Here is a 23,477-nt window from a genome sequence, read left to right on the forward strand (position 1 = left end):
GTTTATGAAAACAAGGTTTTTCAGTGCTTATATCTGTAAAAATAAAAATGGGAATGGAATTGATGCTGAAATTACCTTATTTTAACAGTAAGCAAGATTTATCCATGGAAACCGGAACCAGCTCCCTCCCTCTAATTGCGATGCCTTTTTTTTTTTTTTTTGGAGGCGGAGTCTTGCTCTGTCGCCCAGGCTGGAGTGCAGTGGCGCAATCTCAGCTCACTGCAAGCTCTGCCTCCTGGGTTCACGCCATTCTCCTGCCTCAGCCTCCTGAGTAGCTGGGACTACAGGCGCTTGCCACCACGCGGGCTAATTTTTTGTATTTTTAGTAGAGATGGGGTTTCACTGCCTTAGCCAGGATGGTCTCCATTTCCTGACCTCGGGATCTGCCCACCTCAGCCTCCCAAACTGCTGGGACTACAGGCATGAGCCACCACGCCGGGCCTGCGACGCATTCTAAGACAGATTTTCTCATACTTTGTTTTGGTCAAATATGTACTAATAGTAATTGTAATAATTCAATCTAGAACAAAAGTATTTCTAACACTTAGAGTTTATGGTCACAGGAAATTTAAACAAATTTCAATTTTAGAGTGTTACAGAGAACTATGTATGAGCAAAAGGAGACTTTCATTCCTAAAGTTGTAGTAGGGTAAATGTTTTGGGACAAAGTTGTAGGTATGGGAGTGGAATGGAAACACACGTGTAAGCAGAGGTTTCTGACTGTTGTATAGATGTGTATTTTTAACCAGATGAAGGTGGGTGTCCAATTGCAGTGGAGATACATTTAGAACTGATTTAATAATTTAGCTAATATTTATAACAATAGAAACATACTTTTTGCAACTATTTAAATTTAAAATGAAGAATTTTAGGTATTAAGCTTAGATATGCATAGATGTAAATTTTTTTTTAGGGTACACAAGGGTAAGAAAGGTTGAAAATGGCTACTTTACACTTGTCCTTGTAAAGCAGTGCCCACTTATCCCTGGCTTTGCTCTTTCTGTCAGCCAGATTCCCTTTCAGGATCTGACTAGCTTTCCCTCTCCTTCTCGGCCCCTTCATCCAGTGTGACTTTGCTGTGAAGCTGTCAGGTAAGGTGAAGGTTGGTGTGGCCAGCTTTCGTTTATTTATCTGCTTTTTTCTTCTCTTCATGTGTGTGGCCTTGGGCAGGCTCCCCTGGCTTGTCTGACACTGAGGTCTGTTCATCCCCACGTCTTCCTTCTGATTTTCCTCATGGTCAAAAGCTTGGTAAACCTCTCACTTTCTGTCCCATTCATCTTCAATAGCTAGAGGTTATACCTGGGGCTGTAAAAATTGGTTGCTGAGAAATTCTGATACTGCCTGTTCCCAGTGATTTAATACATATATTTGACATTTTACCTCCACACCTCCTAGGCTGGGTCACTATTTAGTACCACAGACTGCCCATGTCGGGTTGGCTGAGAAGTGGGGCCCTGTCCCTAGAGCTCCTCTTGTCGGGATCATTGGCCGGTATCTTTGGCTCCTCAGGGACTCCCTAACCCACAGTCTTCAAGGAGTTGCATTAATTCTCTGTTATTCTAGACATTTAATTAGTGCGCAGAAGCACACACTATTAGGTGCTGGAGCCTCAGAGATGAGTCATGCTTAGGGTCATTTTCAGGGTGTCTCTCCACCTCTTAGGGTTGATAGACCACATGGCTAGCAAACGGCCTTGTTATTGAGGAATTCTGCAGTTATCCTTCACCTGTTCTGATCTGGGAGCTCTGTGTGACTGGCGGGGTTTGGTGGCTTTAGAGGAGGCTGCCCGGGTGGGTGTGGTGGAGGGAAATCTGGCTGTGGCTGCTGTTCTGGGAACCCATATCATGCCTTGGTGGTAGCAGGTCAGGCCTGGTAGCCTGGAGGGCAGCAGCAGCTGACTCTTGCTCTCATGACGTGAACAAGAGCAGTGAGGGTGGCTCAGCACCTCCTGAGGTAGGAGGGGAGTGGGACGATCACTTGCAGTCTCCTCTGCCATCAGCCACTGTCACTTGCATAAGCTGGAATCAGGCCTCCTGACCTCTGTGGCTCCACGGTGCCCGGGTGCGGCACTGCTGCAGGATATGTTGGGATGGGCAGGTGGGGGGGCCCAGATAGATGCTGCTTGCCCAGGGTCCCAAGACTGCTGGAGCTGACTTCCCAGGGGAAGTCTGCTGCAAAACCCGAAACGGGGGGCGCTGAATGGCCAGGAAGAGCATTCTTTAGGTGATATTTTTTTCCTTGAGTTCTGACACAGCCCTCCTGGGACATCCTGCCTTCTCCTGTTCTGACCTCGTCTATGACATAGATTAGTCATGGTCACATGGCTGTGCCTCAGGGCCAAAGCACAGGTCTCTACACTGCCTAATGTGTATTAGCCAGATTGGAATCTTTGCTGACTCCAAATATCACATTCCAAGCTGCCCCAGGCTGTGAGAAATGGTGGCGTTGCCTCCCATTTGGCAGAGAAGGTTTTAGGAAGAAGCCTTGGAAGGGCTGTAAAGCAAAGCAGATGGAGTTAGGGACCTGGGTTTTCCAAGGCAGGGAAGGAGAGGCTGAGTCTGTGTGGGCTGTACCTGGTGCCTGCCTGAAGGGCCAAGGAATAAGTGGGTGCAGAAATTGGGGTGGTTTCTGAGGGCATCTTGCCAAGCAGAGAGCTCAAGTCCCTCGTCTCAGCTTTCCTAGGGAGAGGGAGAGAGCAGGGAAGGGCAGCTAGGCTAGGGTGGAAGAGGCAGGCTCTGCTGGTCCAGGGCCCCCTTCAGGGTTCCAGCTGTACCAGGCTTAGGCTTCAGTTGTGAGTGTGGAGCCCTGAGCTCAAGCATGGAGGCAGCGTGGTTGCTCAGCTGCCTGGCACCAGTTCCGGAAGTGCCTCGCCACTAGAGAGGGTGGGGAAGGTCAGATGCTCTAGAATCAGTTCATACCTGGGAGGGCTTTAACCCCATCTTCCCCTCCCACCTGCCCCCTGCTTAGGCCACAAAGCCTCCATGTTATGTGGCAGATTAATTTGAAAATTGAGTTGCAGCTGAATGAGTTGATGTCTTCAAAGTTCAGTGGTGTTTGATTAGAGCCGTCCAGAGACTAGACTTGCTCCCAGGAAATGATTCTCACCGAATAATTAAAGTGAATAAAGGTTAGATTTGTGTTTCAGGCCAAATCTGTGTTGCATTCAGCATCTCCAAAACATGAATTCCATTAATCTTTCATGAACTAGCATTAAATTACTTTCAATTAGTTGTCATTCTAATTAAAGTTGAGTTACACAGAGCAGCCTTTGTTTATACTTGGTAGCTGTTCCCTTGCCGCCTCTGGAACTAAGTACTCTTGAGCAAATTGTCATTTGGAAAGTTGGTTTTATAACTTTGTGTCCCCCCACCCATCACTCTTGAGTCAGGACCTGTTCCTTGAGCTGAAGGATGTGGGTGCCCACGGCAGCAGGAGGGCTGGGGGAGCACTGCTGGCTAGATTGAACCACGTGACTTGCAAAAAGCAATCCCATGGCTGTGGGAAAGGAAGTTAAGGAGTGTTTAAGGTAGGCCGCCCAGCCCAGGCAAGCTTGGGCAGGCCTTGGGGTACCAAGTGAGGCATGGTCTGCCCAGGTGGGACTTGGGCAGGTCGGGAGGGAAGTGTGCTGCCCCCTGCGATGCCATGACCTGGCTTATTCTGAGCCTTTATGCCTTAGGTGTGGGTGGCCTTGCTCCTGCCAAGGGGTAGATCTGAGTCCTCATCAGGGCCTGTCTGCAGCCTCAGTCTCCTGAGGGCCAGCATTCCACGCTCCTGTCTAGTGGCCGCAGCAGGAGGGGTGAGGGAGGACTGAAATAAACCACTGTGTCCCCCTGCGGGACTCACCCATAAGTTGTCATCCAGTATATTTTTTCTGTTTGTTTTCTCCATTGATTATGGATGTGACACGTTATAACCAAGACAGAATCTCTAAGCCAGCGCGGGGATTCTGCAGGCTGGGGCGCTTGAGGCCCTTCAAACCCAGGATGCCAGAGGTGAGCTCGCTTTCTTTGGCTCCAGGTCTGAACAGAGGTTAGAGGTGCCGACCATTTGCCCCACCTTTGCCATCAGTAGCCCTTGAAGCACAAATCATTCCTTCTGCAGTGTGCTGCGCAGTGGAGACATGGAGAAAGGCGACACTGCTCCTGGCCTCCCATGCTTGCAGAATGATGAGCACAGTCAGAGCGCAGTGGAGCGGCCCAGTGCAGGGCCAGGCCCCGGGAAGGTGAGAGGAGGAATGGCAGGGAAGCTCCCACTGGGGCGCTGTTGAACTTGCACCTCATGTGAGTAGGTGGTTTCCACCAGAGGACATGGGGAAGGCATGCACCGAGGTGTGAGGGCATCTCGGGTGCGCCTGGGGGGTCGGGGAGAAGAGAGGAAAGGCAGGATCCAGGATGAGAGGAAGAGGCTCAGGCCTTACGGAGCACATTCCTGGGGCCAGGCCCGAGAGCTGGACTCTGGCTGGTGAGCAGGGTGTGTGTCGGGACTAACCACCCGATCCAGCAAGGATGTTTTTGTTTTGGTTTGCTTCTTTTGAACCCACAGTGGCAGTGTGGAGGACAGAATGGAGAGGAAAAAGACTTACAACAATTGATAATTAAGAGTTGTTATGAGAGCTGATGGGGGCCTGGGAGTGACAGCCGAGGGCACGAGAGAAAAGAATGGATCCCAGGGGCGCGAGGAAGGCAGAGTGAACTGTGTGACAACTGCCCGTCCCTGGAGAGGGGAGGTCGTCTCTGGGGTACCCCCAGGATGGTGCAGCTTGGCTTCTGGGTGAGTGGGGAGTGGAGTACAGAACCTGGGGGTAAACAAGGCAGGGCGTGTTTCTTTGGAGAATGTGGGTTGCCTGTAGGTCTTCTAGGTGAGGAATCCCATAAGCATTCGGTCTCAGGAGAAGGCGAGGGATCTGGACTGGAGTTAAAACTGGAGACCGAATATACAGGCGGCTGCAGAAACCAGGGGTGTCTGCGACACTGTTCAGAGGGTCGTGTGGGAGTGAGGAAATAGAATGGGGGATAACCAAGACTGAACAAGGTGGGTGGAGAGGAAGAGAGCAGCGAGGTTCACGGGGTGTGTGAACAGAGGAAGGTGGACACGACAGAGAGCACACTTCGGGTTCCATTCATGTAAAAGCCAAAACCAAACCAAAGTCTTCAGTGGCGACAGGAGGTCAGAGTCGAGGCCGCCCTGTGGGAGTCCCTGACAGGAGCGGGTCACAGGCCGACTTCTGAGTGCTGGCAGCATCCCAGGTCTTCCTCCAGGGGTGGCTGTGTGGGTGTATATGTGTGCACAATGCGCTGAGATTTTGCACTTTATTGGAAGTAATAAATTTAAAAAGTGTTAAAAATAAGAAAGGAGGAAAGCAAGGAAGGAGGGATAAAGGGAGGGAGGAAGGGCAGAAGGGAAGAAAGAAACCAGGAGGAATGGTGGCAGGAGAGGAGGGGGTTTCAAGGAGGATGACGGCCAGTGTCGCTCACATGCCTGGAGCTCAAGCCACCGCGCCAGCTCTGTAGAGGCAGGAGTAACGCCTGTGGCCTTGGAGGCTGCCCCGCAGTCCTCTTGGTTCACCATTAGTGTGTGTCCCTCATGCTTCGAGTGAGTGGTGTGGAACAGAGCCTAGCGTTGAATCAGGACATGGAGGAGCAAGAGCCGCTGGGGGGATCCTGTGCCCGAGAAACCCCTCAGCTCCTGGTGGTGCCAACGGCCGCGTCTGTGGTTTCCTGAGTGCCCTCCCTGGCAAATCCTTGTGTTTAAACTTGATAATGGTTAATAAAAAAAGTAATTAACTACTAAAATTTGATTAAAAAAAACTTCCTTCTATTTTAATGTGAGAGTTTCCCATAGAAACCACTTCAGCTTTGGCATGGTGAACGGCAGCTTTATTAACGGAGCCATCTGCAGGGTTTCCTCACAATCTGTTGCGTTGCCCATGGCTTCCAGTGCAGACACGGGTGACTGTGATGCAGGCTCCAGCCAGTGATCAGAGGGGACGGCCTTCCTGGCGCTCTGATGCAGGGACAGCTAATCTCTCGTTCTCTTATGTGCTGAGCTCGCCAGGATGTCTCTCCCCTTTGGATTGGATGTGGGCAAGGCCTTCATCTTCTCTTTTTCCTTTCTAGACATGGGAGATGGTACCTCTGCCGCACAGATAACCCCTAAACCCACCTCCACTCACTGGAAAATGCTTTCATGGGAAGCAGTAATTCTCCCTGTGAGTGAAAACTGTTTCCTGAGGCCTTTTCCACCGTAGCCAATGGTTAGAGTCCTGCTGTCAGATTCCTCACTGGCCCCTCGACAGGCTGACCGCCAGGTGGGGATGGAGTTGAATCACACTAAGGCTCTACGGTCTTGGTGAGGGCTGAGTCCTATCCGGGGGATTCTTGGTTCATAATTAATCATCTTCTCCGTGGAAATGTCCAAGCCTGGCAAACGTTTCTGCTAATGATTCTGGTGAGGAGATGTTCACGGGCAGCACATGGCAGGCCACATCAACACAGATCTTGCCAACAGAGCTGGGGCCTGTCGCTCTCGGAGAAAGCCTGGTCACCTCATCTCAGTTCTGCGGCAGTCTTGGGAGGGCTCTGCTAGAGAGTGAAATTCTGCTCTTCCTTTCCATTTGATTAATTCTGAATAAGGGAAGCTGATTCAGCCCAGACACCCAAGGAAAGGCAGAGGCTGGATGGCTTCAGGAGAGGGCATCCGAGGAGGAGTGAGTACCAACGACACATCAACCAGAAGCAAGACGAGGAGGGAGAAGGGAACGCCCTGGCCGCTGCGGCTGGGGGAGAAACACGGAACGGCTGTCTCTGCCTTGCATGTGGGCCAGGAGCATGGGGAGTAGGGTTATGGACCAACCAACCATCATCGGAGGGGCGGACCAGAAGATAAATTCTTAGTGCTCCCGGGTCGTCTCTTGTCCCTATGGTCCCAGATGCTGAGCTTCACAGTCATATCCCAGACTGACACCCTCCCTCGCCTAGGCTTCCCTCATGGCCACGCCATGCTAGGGGTTCTCCCACAGGGACCCATGATAGCAGAGCGGGCGCTAGAAAGCCAGTGGGCACCGCTTGGTCCCACGGTCCGCACTGCCTCCTCTGACTGGTCAGTGGAGCACTGCAGGTGCACACGTGCAGGGAGAGTTTCAAAAGGCTTCGTGGTAGTAAGGCTCATTTTCTTCTCCATATTCCCTTCAAAAGCATAAAAAGAAGGTAAAGTTTCTATGTCAGTATGTACATTTTTTATTTTGAGACTCTCAGGAAGTTGCAAAAATAGAGTCCCATGAACCCTTCCCTCTGCTTCCCCCAGTGGTGACATCTTACGTTAACTATATGAGACCAGGAAAGTAACATTGGAAGGACACAGTAATCCAGACCACAGGCTTCCTTGGTTTTCAGCAGTTCAGCGTGCACTCTATGGAATTTGACCCCACGTGTAGATTCATGGTGGCCGCCATCCTACTCATCGTCACTGCAGAGGAATCCCCTTGTGCCACCCCTTTGTAGTTGCCTCCCCTCCCTTCCATCCGTGTCCCCTGAAGTCACTAGTCTTTTCTCTGTCTCTGTAGTTTTGTCATTTCAAGAATGGTGTATCAATGGGATGCAGTTTGTAGAGTTTTGAGATGGCCTGTTTTTCACTGTTGCTCATGCCTGTGAGCACCATCACATGTGCATGTGCTCACAGCCCTTTTTCTTGCTAAGTAATATTCCACTGTGTGGGTTGCACATCACCTTGGTTTTTCTGTGAAGATTCCAGAAGTAGCAACATCACTTTTTAAATATTGAGATTCAGCCTTTTGGAGGTTGATTCTAGAATTTAAGCAATGGGTGGATGGTTTCAGTGCATGAGTAATGCAAGATTCCTTAGGAATAATTTACTTTGTACATTTACTTTGTACATCCATTATACATTATAGCATCTAGTTACAATTTTCTAATTTTGAGGGAACCTGACTTTGCTCTAATCCAATTCTAAAATATACAAAGTTTGTTTTTACAACCTTTCTAGAGTGTATGCTCCATGAGGGCAGGGGCTAATCTTTCTCATTTTGGGATTCCTTGCTGAGCCCCACACAGTTCCTTGCACTAGGCAGGTTCTTAATATATATCTGATGAATGGGTGCCTCCTTTGGATCCTGAGTCCCACATAAACTCCCCAGGATTCACACTGGCTGCCACTTTGAAGGTGGTGGCAACACAATGCATGTTTCTTGTAGAGAGACTGAAGTCCGTAAAAGAGGAGCTGCTGTAAGGCATCTGACTTGCATTTGTCAATTGAAACAGCTCTACGGTGACGGCTCCAGCTTCTGGTTTCCCTGCTTCTAACCAGGTTATCAAATCATTCCAACCCAGTGTCAGCCAAACGGGCATCACTGTTGACAGTGGCAGGCTCCGGAGTCTCCTGAGACCTTTCCTAGGAGGCACAAGGGCTTGGTTACTGTGATCAGTCAAGCATGAGATGGGATGACCAGGCTGAGGGCTTTGCATATTAAGAAATTCCTTTTCCTCCCTGAGGCCCTTTCTTCGGGCACTCACTTTCTTCTCAGTGCCTTCAATGAGATCTGGTGAAAGGACACCCTGTCAGGAGTTGATGTCGGCCTCTGGAATTGATTTTGTTGAATCCCACTGAGATACTTAGTCATCATCAGCAGTGGTCCATATTCATCTGTTGGTCAAATGGATGGCTCCTCAGGAAAATCTATTTTCAGGACTACAGGATTATATTGCTAACAGGGAGAAGGGACGGAAGATCAAAATTCTATGGCTGAGCATGGAGTTGGCCCAACCTCCCAACACTGGCCACGGGAAGTGAGGGATGGGGAATGAGGACCAAGTGGAAAAAGCACGTGGCCAATGACGGAGAGAAGCTGCCACGCTGAGCTCAGTGAAATGGAAATTGCCCAAAGCCTGGATAATAAGGGAGTGGTGTCTTCACACCAATAGGTTTAAATTGAACATTAGGGACTGAGGACTTCTGTGCCCATGGTCAGAGAAGGCAGGAAGAGCAGGCATTTGCCGGCAGCAGGTGCCACAGTGAACCAGCCTGGCGGTTCCTCTGCCCCATGCTGTGGTTGTAGGGATAGTAGGGAAGGATTTGTGCATAATCCCCCCGTCACCTCTGACACGATTCAAAGTCCAAAGCCTCATCATCACCTTCTCGTCTGCCAGTCTTAAATTCTTCTACTGGAAGTTTAACCGATTTCATTCTTATTAACAACCATTGTTATTTTATAGTGCATATAACCTACAGCAAGCGAGCATGGCAGCTGGCTGTGCGGACTCCGGAGGCGGGAGTACTGGGCTTCAACTCGTAGCTCAGCCAGTCGGCTTCTCTGTACCTCAAGTTTCTTCATCTGTGAAACGGAGATAATCGAATTTAGTATTTTGAAAAGATTGAGTTAATACAACATGTTAAACACATGAAGTGTTAACTGTTTTCATTGAGTAGCATCTAGTCATGGGGCTGGGCCATATTTTAAACATTGAACACCTTGGTTTTATTTCAGCCTATTTTTTCATGTTTTTGTCCTTTGAGACATAGAAGTGGTGCCCTTTAGGTTTTCTACCAGATTTCTGAATTGTTATTTATTTTCAAGTTAAGGATGCTTTTTAAAAAACTGCATTCTATTATCACATTTTAAATTTTTTTACTTATTTTTTTTTTTGAGACACAGTCTTGCTATGTTGCCCAGGCTGAGGTGCAGTGGCGTGATCTTGGCTCACTGCAACCTCCGCCTCCCAGGTTCAAGTGATTCTCATGCCTCAGCCTCCCAAGTAGCTGGGACTATAGGTGTGCGCCACGAGATCTAGCTAATTTTTGTATTTTTAGTAGAGACAAGGTTTCACCATTTTGGCCAGCCTGGTCTAGAACTCCCGATGTGAAGTGATCTGCCTGCCTCGGCCTCCCAAAGTGCTGGGATTACAGGCATGAGCCACGGCACCTGGCCTATTGTCACACTTAAAATAATTGCTTATGAACTATCCAGTGTTCACAATTCCCCAATTGTCTCAATGTTTTCTACCATTTGTTTGAATCAGAATCCAACACGGCTCATGGTGGATGTTTAAATACTGATGCTTTGTGATACACAGGGGAGAGGATGTGGGAACAACTGTTTGGCCTTTAAGAGCATACATCAGGCCTGTAATTCACCACTTTGGGAGGCCGAGGCAGGCGGATCACCTGAGGTTGGGAGTTCAAGACTAGCTTGGCCAATAAAGTGAAACCCTGTCTCTACTAAAAATACAAAAAATATTATCTGGGCATGGTGGCGCATGCCTGTAATCCCAGCTAGCTACTTGGGAGGCTGAGGCAGGAGAATTGCTTGAACCCAGGAGGTGGAGGTTGCAGTGAGCTAAGATCACGCCACTGCACTCCAGCCTGGGTGACAGAGCGAGACTCTGTCTCTAAATTTAAATAAATATAAATAAAAGCATACATCAGCATCTGGTAATGAATGTGGTCCTGTTTGGATTGGCAGATTCTTTAAAAGTGGTCAGTTCAATAAGCCATGGTCTCTTGAGGACATCACCCATGAAGAGATAGTGGATAAAGAAATGAAACAGGCTGACGTTCCCAGGAGACAAACTTTTCTATTTGTTCTTCTTCCTTTTCCTTTGTCTGGGAAATGTTTATTTTTGAGATAGGGTCTCCTCTGTTGCCCAGGCTGGAGTGCAGTGGTGCAATCTCAGCTCACTGCAACCTCACCTGGGTTCAAGCGATTCTCCCACCTCAGCCTCCCTAGTAGCTGGGACTACAGGTGCGTGCCACCACACCTGAATTTTTTTTTTTCTGTATTTTTGGTAGAGATGGGGTTTCACCATGTTGCCCAGGCTGGTCTTGAACTCCTGGGCTCCAGTGATCACCTGCCTCAGCCTCCCAAAGTGCTGGGATTACAGGTGTCAGCTACCGCGCCCAGCCGGAAATGTCTTCTTTACATCAAAGCTTTTAAGGCTATTATCAGGATCTATTAATGAAGGGAAGGTAGAGCAGAAATTCAAGTTTCTTTTGGAAAAGGTGAACCAATCAGCACAAAATGACTAACATTACATGAGTCCCTGTGAGGAGAGCAGGAGCTGCCCCTTCACAAGGAGATGCACCTGTTTATTTTTAGGAAACATACCTACAGACCATTCTGTTTCTGTGGCTGCTGGAGACTCCAGTCGTGGGCATCTTGGACAAAGGGACTTTTCCAGCAGGGTGGGCTTCAGTGATGGTGATACAGATGTGCAGCACTGCTGTGTCGTGGACTCACCTCGTCCCATACTGAGGACCAAGACTGACACAGACTCTCTTCTGTTTCCCTTATCTCCTTTCCAAAGTCTGTGAATCTACCCTGGTCCTTTCCTTCTATGTCTAATGAATGTCTTTCTCCTAGTGTAGTGGAGGAAGTACAAATTTTGAAGTTCTAGAACATAAAGTCTCAGCATGGCCATGATCTAAACGAACATAGGGTGGTTACTAAATCTCCCAAACTCATTTCTTCATCTACGGTCACCTCCCTGTATCCCTGAACACCTGGGTATTGGGAGATGTTGGGCCCACAGTAGGTGCTCCTCCAGGGGCAGCTCTTCTTGGTCCATATCCTGCCCATCTGCTCTTCAGCCTTTGTGGTCCTAAAAACATGTACTTATCCTTTATTTCCAGCTTTAAGCTGGAAAACTAGTTCCTTCTAGAAGTTACACTAATACAACACCTCAATGTGCCCAAAATCTAATTCATCATTTCTCCATAAAAGTAGTTTTGGATTTTCTTACTTGTAAAGAAAAATCACATTGTTTAGTGGGTTTGTTTTGGTGCCCACTAGCCATTCTGTCTCAGAATCAGTGAAAATGGAACTCCTACCCCAGGATAGCCTCTCATGGATTAGTATATGTAAGTGGCTGTGAATATTCAGTCACCAGGGACGAGTAAGGCAATAATGAAAACCCCATCATTTCTATGATTGATTGTAAAACTGGGGAATGTTTGGAATACTATCAACCTATTCTTCATAAAGAAACATTTGTAGTAGCCAATTTGTGATTGTGGTATACAGAAGATCTGCGTTACTAAGCAACATGGGAGAGATGGGAGAAAGCAGAGAATGCCATGGCCTACTGAGTTCAAGTACTTCACAAAGGCTAACACTGCGAGGCAGCCTAGTCGGATGGGTAACCAAGATTATCAGGATTATCCAATATTAAACATCATTAGAGAAAGTGCTGACATGAAATAAGTGAAAACAAAGCTATCCCCATATTCAGTGGGAGCATAAATCAGAAGTAATTTCCTCTAACATTATGAGATGGGAGTTTGTTACTACCAGAATGATTTTATCCACAGCAGCAGCAGTAGCCCACTGATAAATGTTGTCTTCTGAATTGTCATGCCTTCTGATAACTGGATAGTCATGGAAACTTGCAGTATAAATGAAGAAAGGAAGAGTTAAGACGCACTTAGAAAGAGGAAACATTTTGATTATTTTATTTTTTAATCTTCAAAATTTTCTGCCATGAGACAGGAATGCATGATAGCAATGGCTCAACATCTTCACATGAAACACTTGGATTCATTTTCATTCACAAGTTTTTCTAAAAACATCTACAATTTCATAACCCCACCCACTTCCAACCATTATCACAGATTTAACTGACCATTAAACAGTAGTTGCCAGCATTAAATAGCTGGAACGCTTCCTGCGTATTAGTAGTGTCTTTTGAAACTACCACCGAAGAGTATCATGATTATAAATCTCATTGTACATGGCAACCCCAAAGGTGACTGATGTCCTCAAATAAACTCCCTGCTGATCACCGAGAGCTGTATTCCCCAGGTACTTAAAGAAATGCTCTTTCTTCTCCAAGAACTGCCTGTTCATGTCAGTATATTTCTTGCAGGGAGTATAGCACATGCTGATCTGATGATGTAATAATCACTGCTAACAGACAGATAGATATATATGCCTGATACTTACTGGCACGCTCCGATAACTATGTACAGAACATATTGAAAAAAGATGGGTTGCTTGGAATCTCTCTTCTTTTGAAGAGAACTATTTTGAGGTTTTTTAACAGTTGTAAACAAAAGGAAAGATATACAGATACCTATACACATAGAGATCTACACTGAGTATTTTCAACGTGGTGCATATCTTCTTATCTAGAGATACACACACTGTCTCCACTCGCCCCTTCACACACACCCACACCCTTCCATACAGCGTGTGAATATAAATGTTGTAAAGTCCTTGGGAGTTCACTGGAGTTTTCATATTACCAAATGATGATGAAATACCTGATTTGTATTACTCCTGAGAAGATATTAGAAGGGAATGACAGTTCTGATGCACTTTGGAATGGCACAATCACGTAAACGCCTGCATACTTAAGACTTCTTAACTCATCCAAAGTTTCTAAACATGATTTGACCAAAAAAATAAAAAGTATCAAAACAATGCAGCAAGTTAAAAAATCAAAACAAAATACTTTTTTATAATCAAAGTATAAACATATAGGAAATACATATTTGTCAGTAATTACTCTTAAAGTAGGAAACGTACTGAAAACCATAGCTAGCCAACAGAACTTAAAAAAAATACCTTTCCAATGCATAATACATGCATTGCCCAAAAGAGTAGGACAGCCACATTAGACTTACAAGACTTACAGCAACTCCACCAGAAAAAAACTGCTACACAGCAAGTCTGTTAAGTATGCTGTTGGTAAAAAAAAAACTGCTGTGACTGTTATCCACACTTCTGTAAAAAAAAAGAATTTGCAATTTGATGAGTATCTTATCCCTCATATAATCTGTATAAAATTACAACAAAACCAATAAATTTCAAGCACCAATTCAATAATCTAAACTTACTGTATTTATATTTCTCCTATTATTGAGGGAACAAATTATGATGAAGGCTTAGCTGAAATTAGCCAGGTAATTATTACAGTTTAGTTTTAAAGGCATGTGGTTTTCCTTCCATTCACTTGAATCTCAAACATTTGAGAATGTTTAGGCTAGTAAAGGACTCCTTGGAGGAATCCATCATTTCTGAGTATTGAAGGTTTTAATATACATTGAAAGCTCTTTAACAAACCAATGCTCTCTTAGTTCTAGGATAAAACAGAGTTGCACACAAGAAATTAAGGGACTGTTCCTCATTATGACTTAGAAAAGGCAGCACCTCTCTAGTAGACTAAGAGCATGTCTGGACATCCACTGGTAGTGTAAGAAAACGGCATTTTTTAAAGAAGGCAACACCATTGCACTTGGCAAAACTGAAGTTTTTCTTAATTAAAAATTTTCCATTACACATTTGGGGTGAGAGGGTATCTCAGTAAGAGTACATTTTTTTCTGGTTTCTTTTTCAGGAAAAAAAAAAAAAAAGTAGTACAGTCTGAGCCAGTAGATGAGTAACAGTGTTTGTGATACCTCTGGTTGTTCCTGAAGAAAACATGTTCAGATAACAAGGGGGTTTGTTTTCAAAATCAATGCAACTGCTGTTTTTGTTTCCAGTATTTACATCACACCACTTAGGTACACAGTAATTTGTGAGACATCATTAATGTTTCAGTCTTCTCCTAGTATTAAGTTTGGCTAATTTTCAATAAACACCAAACTAAAACTTTAAGTTGGCTGCATTTGAGAGACTGAAAATAAGACTATTGAAGAAAACAAATCACATGGAAACCAAAATCTCAATCAACAGTGATTCTCCATCACTGCCCATCCTGTTACCTGAACTTTATCATAAAATCACATGCAGCTGAAGGAAAAGAGTTGCACTGAAGCCAGGGTGTTAGGACGAGGGCGAAGGGTCTTGCTGGTCCTCCAGAAGGGTGGCTTTGGCCTGCTCCTTGCTTATCTCGTTGCATGGCTCTTCATAAAGAGGCTCACCAAGGTCTCCGCTGCCCCCTTCACTCTCCTCCTCGCTGTGGTCTTCACTTGGCTCCACAGTTTGTTCCAGGCTGTTCTCCAGAAGTGTGGGAGAACTGCTTATTCTACTTTCCTCTTCAGCTGTCTCATTTAAGGGCTGAGAAGGAGGCGGTGTGGGAGTATTAGATTGGATGACACTTTCAGTGGAAGAGACGGGGGCTTTGGTTAGAGTAGTATCCGCTACAGTCTCATTCTGAGGCAAAGATAACTTTTCCACAAGTTTCCACTGAATGATGCTCATGTCTTTTCCACCAGTTGATATCAGGTGACTGTCATTGTGAGTAAAACTGACATTGGTGACATGGCTGCTGTGGGCACTGTACTTGTGACTGGGAGCCTATATGAAATAAATCAGACAGACAGGAAAATTAAACTCATTCTTGACATGCCTGTTTCAGAAATGGAGGTGATACGTAAGGGGGGTAAACTCAGCTTGTGAAATGGGCAATCCAATTTAAAGCCAGAAGTCATCAAATCTCAGGAATAAGGCTAGCCGTTATTTCCTTTTATTATCACTTTACATAGGAAAAACAAAACAGAAGAATTGGACAACTCTGTATTTTCACACTATATGTTTAAAAAAATAGCTAAAAGTCTGTCTCTTCTAGATGTTGGTCGTATACTTGCCAGAGCTTAGTAATTATTCTTCTGAAATGGTTAGGGGAACACTTACTATGTTGGCAGGATTACAGGACATTCGGGAAACAGTTCCGTTAGTTTTATAACGTTGCATATGTCTCCATCAAATAAAATATTTTAAAATATTTAGGAGAGATTTTAAATTGCCAACAAATCAAAATAAAAAGCAACCGGACAATAAAGAAACAGGAATAACATCATCAGTCGTCATTTTTACAGCTCACTTCTCCTTAGCCTTAGGAAGGGGGAGAAGACAAGCACTGCCTGGCTGGATGCTCACCGATGGCCCTTATCTCCCTCTGTGCACTGGAGTATCACGGAGAGGAATCAGTAACCTATATTTTCTTGCCATGGATGCAAAATCATCCCTGGACAGAAGGCCTTATAACATTAGTTTCTATTAAAGTGAGTTTACCTTTGCTTTGGAGCAGGGATACTGAAACAGATGGACTTTACAAAAGTCATCGGCAACAGCTATCACCTTTCTATTGTGGGATCGCACCAGTGCATTGATATCTGTCCCATCAGATCCTTCTGGCCAGACACCTTTGATATGGAAACACAGGGATGCAGAAAAATTAGCTGAAGAAATATAACTGTGATGCTACATATGTTTATTTTATTTTAGAATCTGTTTAGCTTTTATCTGTGTTCAAACTCTTAGCTGTTAACATTTCCTTTACAAATTTCTCAGTGGCTCACACTGTTCTTCATTCAAATCAAGTCCTGTCCAAAATCTAACTAATAAAAAACCAAAATAGCCCCAAAATGGAAAACTTAAAGACTCAATGGTACTCAATGGTAACCAGCAGGTGGTGCTAATAATTTATTTTACTTTCAGCTTGACTTACACCTCAGCAATAAGCTCTTCGTTTTTAAAGTTTCTGGATGGAGGGAATCAGTTACTTGCATAGACAAAGTTCAAAAACAAAGCCATAACACCAAGTCTTCAAAGTGGAGTCTAGGTTTTCTTTCAGGCAAGCACCTCCAAGAAAACCTCAGAGAGATTATTTCTTATAGAAAGCACAGGCCATCCACTAGTTTAGCATGCTATCCCATATAATTTTCCTGGAAAGATTATGTCCCAAGATAAGACACATCAAATTTAATTATTCTGAATCATTATGCAGCACTAATGATCATGTCGAACATAATTTTCACAAACCTCTATTAGGCTAGATTGAAACTCTGGAAGATTAAAGGGTTGAGATGTTGGCCACTTGTGGTTGAATGCTACTCTAGAGCACAAATATGTTTTTGGTAAATTTGCGAAAAACAAGTCAAAATACTTTAAAATTGGTCTCTCTTAATAATTTAATAAATAATGTCTTCATTAAAATAACCACAGAAGCTACCAGCTATGGGTCACTGCTTCATTTTCACCTAGAAAAATGAAATTGTTTATGGACAGAATTATTTTGTTTTTAATTTCTTCCTGGCCTATTAGGCTTCTCTCTCTTGATAGCACTTCTGTTTAGAACAACCACCTATAATGGATTATTTTCCTAATGCACATAGCATAAAGAAATGTTCAGATCTATGATCAGGCTGGAGAACCCAATTTTCAGAAGGCAGAGATATACTGTTAAAGAGAAAATATTAATTTTTGTGTATTGCTTTAGGTATTGGTGCCACATCCATATCCAGTATTTTAATTACCTGAGCATAACACTTCTTTTTAATTCTTTGCAAATAACGCTTTATTATTTTAACTTTTCCATCTATCTTCTAACCCTTTCAGAAGGATACCTAAATACTGAGGAAGGCTTAGAAAACAGTCATAGAGGTCAGATTTCCAGAAAGTTACAAAACGTCAGATTAGGAAGAAGCCCCACGTAGTTATCTTTATATAATTCTCCTAAAAATGCCTTTGTATTTCAACAAGTGGTGTAAGGCAACTAGACATCCACACACAAAATAATAATAAAATACACTGACAAGGACATGGAGGAACCGGAACCCTCGTACACTGCTGGTGGAAATGTAAATGTAGTCACTGTGGAAAACAGTCTGGCAGTTGCTCAAAAGAGTAAACATACAGTTACCATTTGACTCAGCAATTCTACTCCTAGGTAAATACCCAAGAGAAATGAAAACATGTCTACACAAAAACCTGCACATGACTGTTCACGGCAGTGGTATTCATAATAGCTGAAAAGTAGAAACAGCCCAAGTGTCCATCAACTGATGAATGAATTAACAAAATGTCATCTATCCATACAATGGGATATTACTCAGCCATAAAAAGAGTAAAGTACTGATGTATGCTACAACATGGATAAACCTTGAAAACGTTATGCTAAATCACAGAAGCTAGTCTCAGTGGATCAAATATTGTATGATTCCCCTTATATAAACTATACAGAAAAGGCAAATCAATAAAACAGATAAGTAGTTGCTGGGGGGTGGGGTAGAGGATAAGAGAGATGGGGTAACTGTTAATGGGTACAGAGTTTCTTTGTGGGGTAATGAAAATGTTCTAAAATTAGACCTTGATGGTCACACAACTAAGTATTCAAAAACCACTGAATTTTACACTTTATTTATTTATGAGCTGGAGTCTCACTGTCACCCAGGTTGGAGTGCAGTGGCACAATCTCAGCTCACTGCAGCCTCTGCCTCCCAGGTTCAAGCAATTCTCCTGCCTCAGCCTCCCACGTAACTGGGATTACAGGTGCACGTCACCACGCCCAGCTAATTTTTGTATTTTTAGCAGAGACAGGGTTTCACCATGTTGGCCAGGCTGGTGTCAAACTCCTGAACTCAGGTGATTTGCCCACCTCGGCCTCCCAAAGTGCTGGAATTACAGGTGTGAGCCACCGCGCCCAGCCTGAATCTTACACTTTAAATAGGTGAATTGTATGGCATGTATCTCAAGCTATTTAAAAATGCCTTTCCAAATTTAATAACTTCAATTTTCACTTAAAGAAAAACGGGAAGGTAATCTGTACTACTATGTAAATTCCTTGTCTTTCATATTGAGGACCAAAAGTGCTGGATTCTGCAAAATACAAATCCCATGTTGGTTCAATCCTAATACATTTAATTTCTCTGAGGCTGACATTAATAGTGATAAAGCTAAAGAATACACAGACTATTTTTCATTTATAAATTTAAGCAAGTAAATATTATATATAAAAAACCCACAAACCACTTCTTTACATCAGGTGTCATGTTCTTACCAAATACTTGAAATCCTAGCACACAGGTATATGTCGTCCAATCAATGTCCTTACAATCCGATCGATTCCTGATTAGTTTGCAGCCATTTGGAATGTCCCCTTTAAATTTAGAAACAGGAAGTATAATCATAGTGCTTGTGTACAAATGTATTTGAAAGTGCATCTTGATTCAAACTAGCCACGTTTACTTGTATTTATAATCCATACACTGAAAAACATTAAGACACATTTAAAAAGGAAAAGAAAGTGTTCATTTTAACAGGGTTTATAAAACTACAAACTGTTTCCCATGGAAGTTTTTTTTTTTTTCCTCTAAAAAGCATAAATGCCCATCTATTATATTCCTCCCTGCCTCCAGGAGAAGTAATTAAATGAAAAACCATTCAGAGCAGCATCAATTTGACAGAGTAATTTCTTATTACTACATGTGCCTTCTGTTCTACACTATTAATTCATTACTCTTGGAGAAGTGAATCACATTTGAGATTCTCATTACCTTAGCTCAGCATAACATATGCTTTGTCAGGTTAAAGAGGTTGGCAAGCATTCTCTGCACAATTCAGATTCCATGCAGCCTGTTCATTAGCGCCCCTGACAGACACATCTTAGCATATATATATATATATATATATATATATAATCATAGCATATATATATATATATATATAATCATTCATACTTACAGTACAATATTTCATAGTCTCCCGAGTTAGACATTATATACTTGTTGTCTGGGGACCAGTCAAGGTGTGTGATGTAGCTGGAATGTCCCTAGAAAATAACAGATAAATTGTTAGAAAGCATTTAGAGTTCTGAATGATAAACAGTTCAACAGCTAGCCAATACTGTTTCTGAATACACATTTGTTGGAATTTCTAAAGGAGAGGAAGCAGTGTCACACCCTCTAGAACTAAGCAGGCTCACAGCAAATCCTCAGCACTTGAAACCTGGGAGAAACTTTCTGGCCTATCTAGATACCAGAAACCAGTACCTACTATCTGTATTAGACACTTCCAAGAAAGACAGTCTCTTAAACTTGTATGTTACAGGACACTGCAACACATACCACACCCTCTGGACTTATTTCACGTCACTGGTGTCCCCATGAGAGTGACTCCATTTTTGAGAATGAAGTGTTGGTTATAAGTTGTGCATAAGGCATAAGGAATATAGTTTTCCTGGGCTACTTCTGAACTATCCATGGTACAACTCAGAAGCTGAGGAATACAGCACCCGTATATGGTCTATGGAGGTATCCTAGAAAGACTATCTCTAAAGAATGTTTTGGGGAAAATTCACCCAACGCTGTACTCCATCAGAACAGTAGGTCTCAATATAATCATGATTCCTTAAAACATTCCTTAAGCAGGAAACAACGATCTTTTTCTGCTTAGGTTTTAACACTGTGGGAATTAAAACAAAAAAAACTACGAAACACTAATTTTTGTTGGCTTCACGTATAAGCACTTAAGCATTTCCAATAAACTATTTCAGATAAATTACACAGATCTTATGGTTCACCAAAGCTGACAGAGACTTGAATTTGCTTTTACCTCCTACAGTCTGTGGTGAAACACATTTAATTTCTACTGTGCTTTTTCAATTACTAACTTTTTTTTTGAGACAGGGTCTCACTCTGTTGCCAAGGCTGGAGTACAATGGTGCTATCATGGCTCACTGCAGCCTTGACCCCCCTGGGCTCAGGTGATCCTTCCACTTCTCAGCCTCCTGGATAGCTGGGACTATAGGCACATGCCATCACTCCCAGCTAATTTTTGTATTTTCTGCAGAGACAAGGTTTCACCACATCGCCGAGACTGGTCTTGAACTCCCGGGCTCAAGCGATCCTCCAGCCCCAGCCTCCCAAAGTGCTGGGACTACTGGCATGAGCCACTGTATCCGGTCAATTACTAGCTTTCTGGTCACATGATTTTATTCTTTTTATTTTGAGACAGAGTCTGTTGCCCAGTCTGGAGTACAGTGGCACAATCTCAGCTCACTGCAATCTCCACCTCTCAGGTTCAAATGATTCTCATGCCTCAGCCTCCTGAGTAGCTGGGAATACAGGTGTGCACCACCATCCCAGCTAATTTTTTCTATTTTTAGTACAGACGGGGTTTCACTGTGTTGGCCAGGCTGGTCTCGAACTCCTGGCCTCAAGTGATATGCCCACCTCAGCCTCCCAAAGTGCTGGGATTACAGGTGTGAGCCACTGCACCCGGCCTTTATTTTTTTTCACCTATTCTTTTCTTCCTCTAAGACTTTTTCTTTTTCTTTTCTTTTTTTTTTTTAATTGAGACAGAGTCTCACTCGTTCACCCAGGCTGGAGGAGTGCAGTGGCATAATCTTGGCTCACTGCAACCTCCGCCTCCTGGGTTCAAGTGATCCTCCCACCTCAGCCTCCCAAGTAGCTGGGACTACAGGTGCGCACCACCACACCCCGCTAATTTTTGTTTTTTTTTTTTTGGTAGAGACGGGGTTTCACCACATTAGCCAGGCTGGTCTCGAATTCCTGACCTGAAGTTATCCACTTGCCCCAGCCTCCCAAAGTGCTGGGATTATAGTGAGCCACTGCACCTGACCAGGATTTTATTTTGTAAGTTAACAAATTCAGTGCACCTTAGGGATAGTTTTTAATGATTTACATTAGAACAATGACTCTAATTCTTTTAGTACCCTTCTGAAGTCTACCGATGTATCCCCAAACCTTTCTGGAGCCATAATCTCCACCATAGTGCTGTATGGGAAAAAAACGTATTTAAACCAATTTAAATTATATGAATCTGAGAAGTGAAGCTTTCTGAAATCACTAGAATTAAGCAGTATATTGGAAAACACGTTGGGAATCACTTGCTAGGCATACAGGGGACCTACTAACTTAAGAAATCAATTTTCAGAGACAGGAAGATGCACATGGATGTTGGCTATTTTCTGAGTATGGCAGGGTTCATACATCCTTTTCATAGTGCACATGAGCCTGGCTCTGGCGTCTGGGGAAGCCATGCTTCTGAAATTAAAACTTGCTACATGGATGAAGATTTAACAAGATTGGTCATGGCAAAGTACAGGCCTCTGAGAATTTCACCCTAATGGAATAGTATTTAAAAATACTATCTGCATCTTTGTGCAAAGCTTTGTGCAAAGCTTTCAATAGCTCAATTAGAAGAGCATCAAAAGCATTGTATATATACATAATATTCATGCAAAAAACATCTATGTTGGACACAGATTATTTTCAGAAGGTAAATCAACATAAAGTATTCTCAAAAAGGACTCTTGAGTAGGAGAAGTCCCCAAATTTAGAAAAGATCTTAGGAAAGTTATTAACTCATATTTAGAAATGAAAGTGAGTATTTTCTGCCTGGCATCAATTCCAATAAATAAGCAAAGAAAAGATGAAATGCAGCTGTTGGGGTCTATATTACCCTCCCCACAAATCACCTCAGTGTCCTTCCTCTACCCAACTCACAGGCTAATGCAAAGTGTATGCACAGCTTAGAAAAAAGCCTCAAACTTTACTCCATGGGCACAAACACAGGAGCAAATTCTAGTATATCTCCTTGAAGACAAAAAAGTATTCTAAGCTGGCCCTTTCATTATTGTCATTAAATAGCCATATGGCGTTACCACAAAAATAATCCCAAGTGACAAAGTGAAAGAACATGGCTATGAAGAAAAAATTCAGAAATATTTGAGTTAAATCTTTGTCAACTGCATGATGATTATCACCTGAATCAGTGGTTTGCAACTGGTTTAAAATTACCTGGGGAGTTAAAAAACAACCAAGCAACCAAGGTCTCAATTTAGGACCTAACTTTTGTCCATTTAGAGCTATGCTGTTCAGTGGAACTTTCTGCAGTGATAAAAAAATATCTGTATCAGTGCAGTCCAATGCAGTAGCAACTAGTCCCCTGTGGTTTCTAAGTAACTGAAACGTTGCTGCACTCTCAGGGAACTGAATTGCATTTAATGATATGAACAGAAAGTTGTGGCTAGTAATTGCCATATTGGAAAATACAGGTAGAGAAGTCTATTCTTTCTCTACTGATTTGAAATACCCTTTTTATTACTTAGTAAACTTCATAAAAACATAAATCTGTTCCTGGATGCTTTTCTGTTCCATCAGTCTATCTGCTTATTCCCAACCATGATAGTTCTGTGATACGTGGAAAATTTCAGATGAACTAGAACTATTTTATTAATCCCATAAATATGTTGAAAATCTGAAGATCATATCAAACTTAGAGAAGTTTGTAGAAAACATATCTTTATCAGGTTATCTAGAAACATGCTATGTCTAATTCTTTCAGATCTTAGTTATGTCTTTCAGCAATGTTTCACACAGCTTCCTGTGCTTTTGTTGCTATGTTTATTCTCAAAGCATCTAGTTTTTGTTGCTATTGTGAATGCATTTTTTCTCCCACATTTTTGATATGCTTTTGCTGGTTTGAGGAAAAGTGGTCTTTACCTAGTGACTAGAGTGTAGCCCACTAGTTGCCTCTCCAATCCAAATTATTCCCCTTCTGTTGAGTGCTCAGCTAGAACACTATTATTTCCCAGCTCCTTTGAAGTTGGGGTGGCAGAAATCATTGTGTGGGGCTTCCAGGAAAACTCTGAGAACTGACTTAGTGGAAGGAGTGCTCTTTTGTCACTTGCGCTAATCCCTTCTGCTTGGAACTAGGTGATGATGGCTGGAGTTCCAGCAGCATGTTATGATGCTGAGGATGGAAGCAACATACTAATAAG

General features: G+C 43.4%; 1 protein-coding gene across 4 annotated transcripts in view; it reads right to left on the minus strand.

Annotated features, from left to right (window-relative positions):
* Positions 1 to 12,431: 12,431 nt before the first annotated feature.
* Positions 12,432 to 23,477, minus strand: part of EML4 (EMAP like 4) — a 167,777-nt gene continuing 156,731 nt past the window's right edge. For 3 of the 4 annotated variants that reach the window (XM_031007213.3, XM_031007223.3, XM_055377782.2), the window contains 4 exons: positions 19,415 to 19,502; positions 18,732 to 18,830; positions 15,965 to 16,095; positions 12,432 to 15,247 (listed from right to left, as the gene is read on the minus strand). In XM_031007213.3, coding sequence (XP_030863073.2) covers positions 14,774 to 15,247; positions 15,965 to 16,095; positions 18,732 to 18,830; positions 19,415 to 19,502 — 792 coding nt within the window. In that variant the 3' untranslated portion in view covers positions 12,432 to 14,773. The remainder of the gene's footprint in view (positions 15,248 to 15,964; positions 16,096 to 18,731; positions 18,831 to 19,414; positions 19,503 to 23,477) is intronic. The other variant, XR_010129993.1, reaches the window with a different exon arrangement.

This window comes from Gorilla gorilla, chromosome 12 (genome assembly GCF_029281585.2).
Source record: "Gorilla gorilla gorilla isolate KB3781 chromosome 12, NHGRI_mGorGor1-v2.1_pri, whole genome shotgun sequence".
Classification (NCBI taxonomy): Eukaryota; Metazoa; Chordata; class Mammalia; order Primates; family Hominidae; genus Gorilla; species Gorilla gorilla.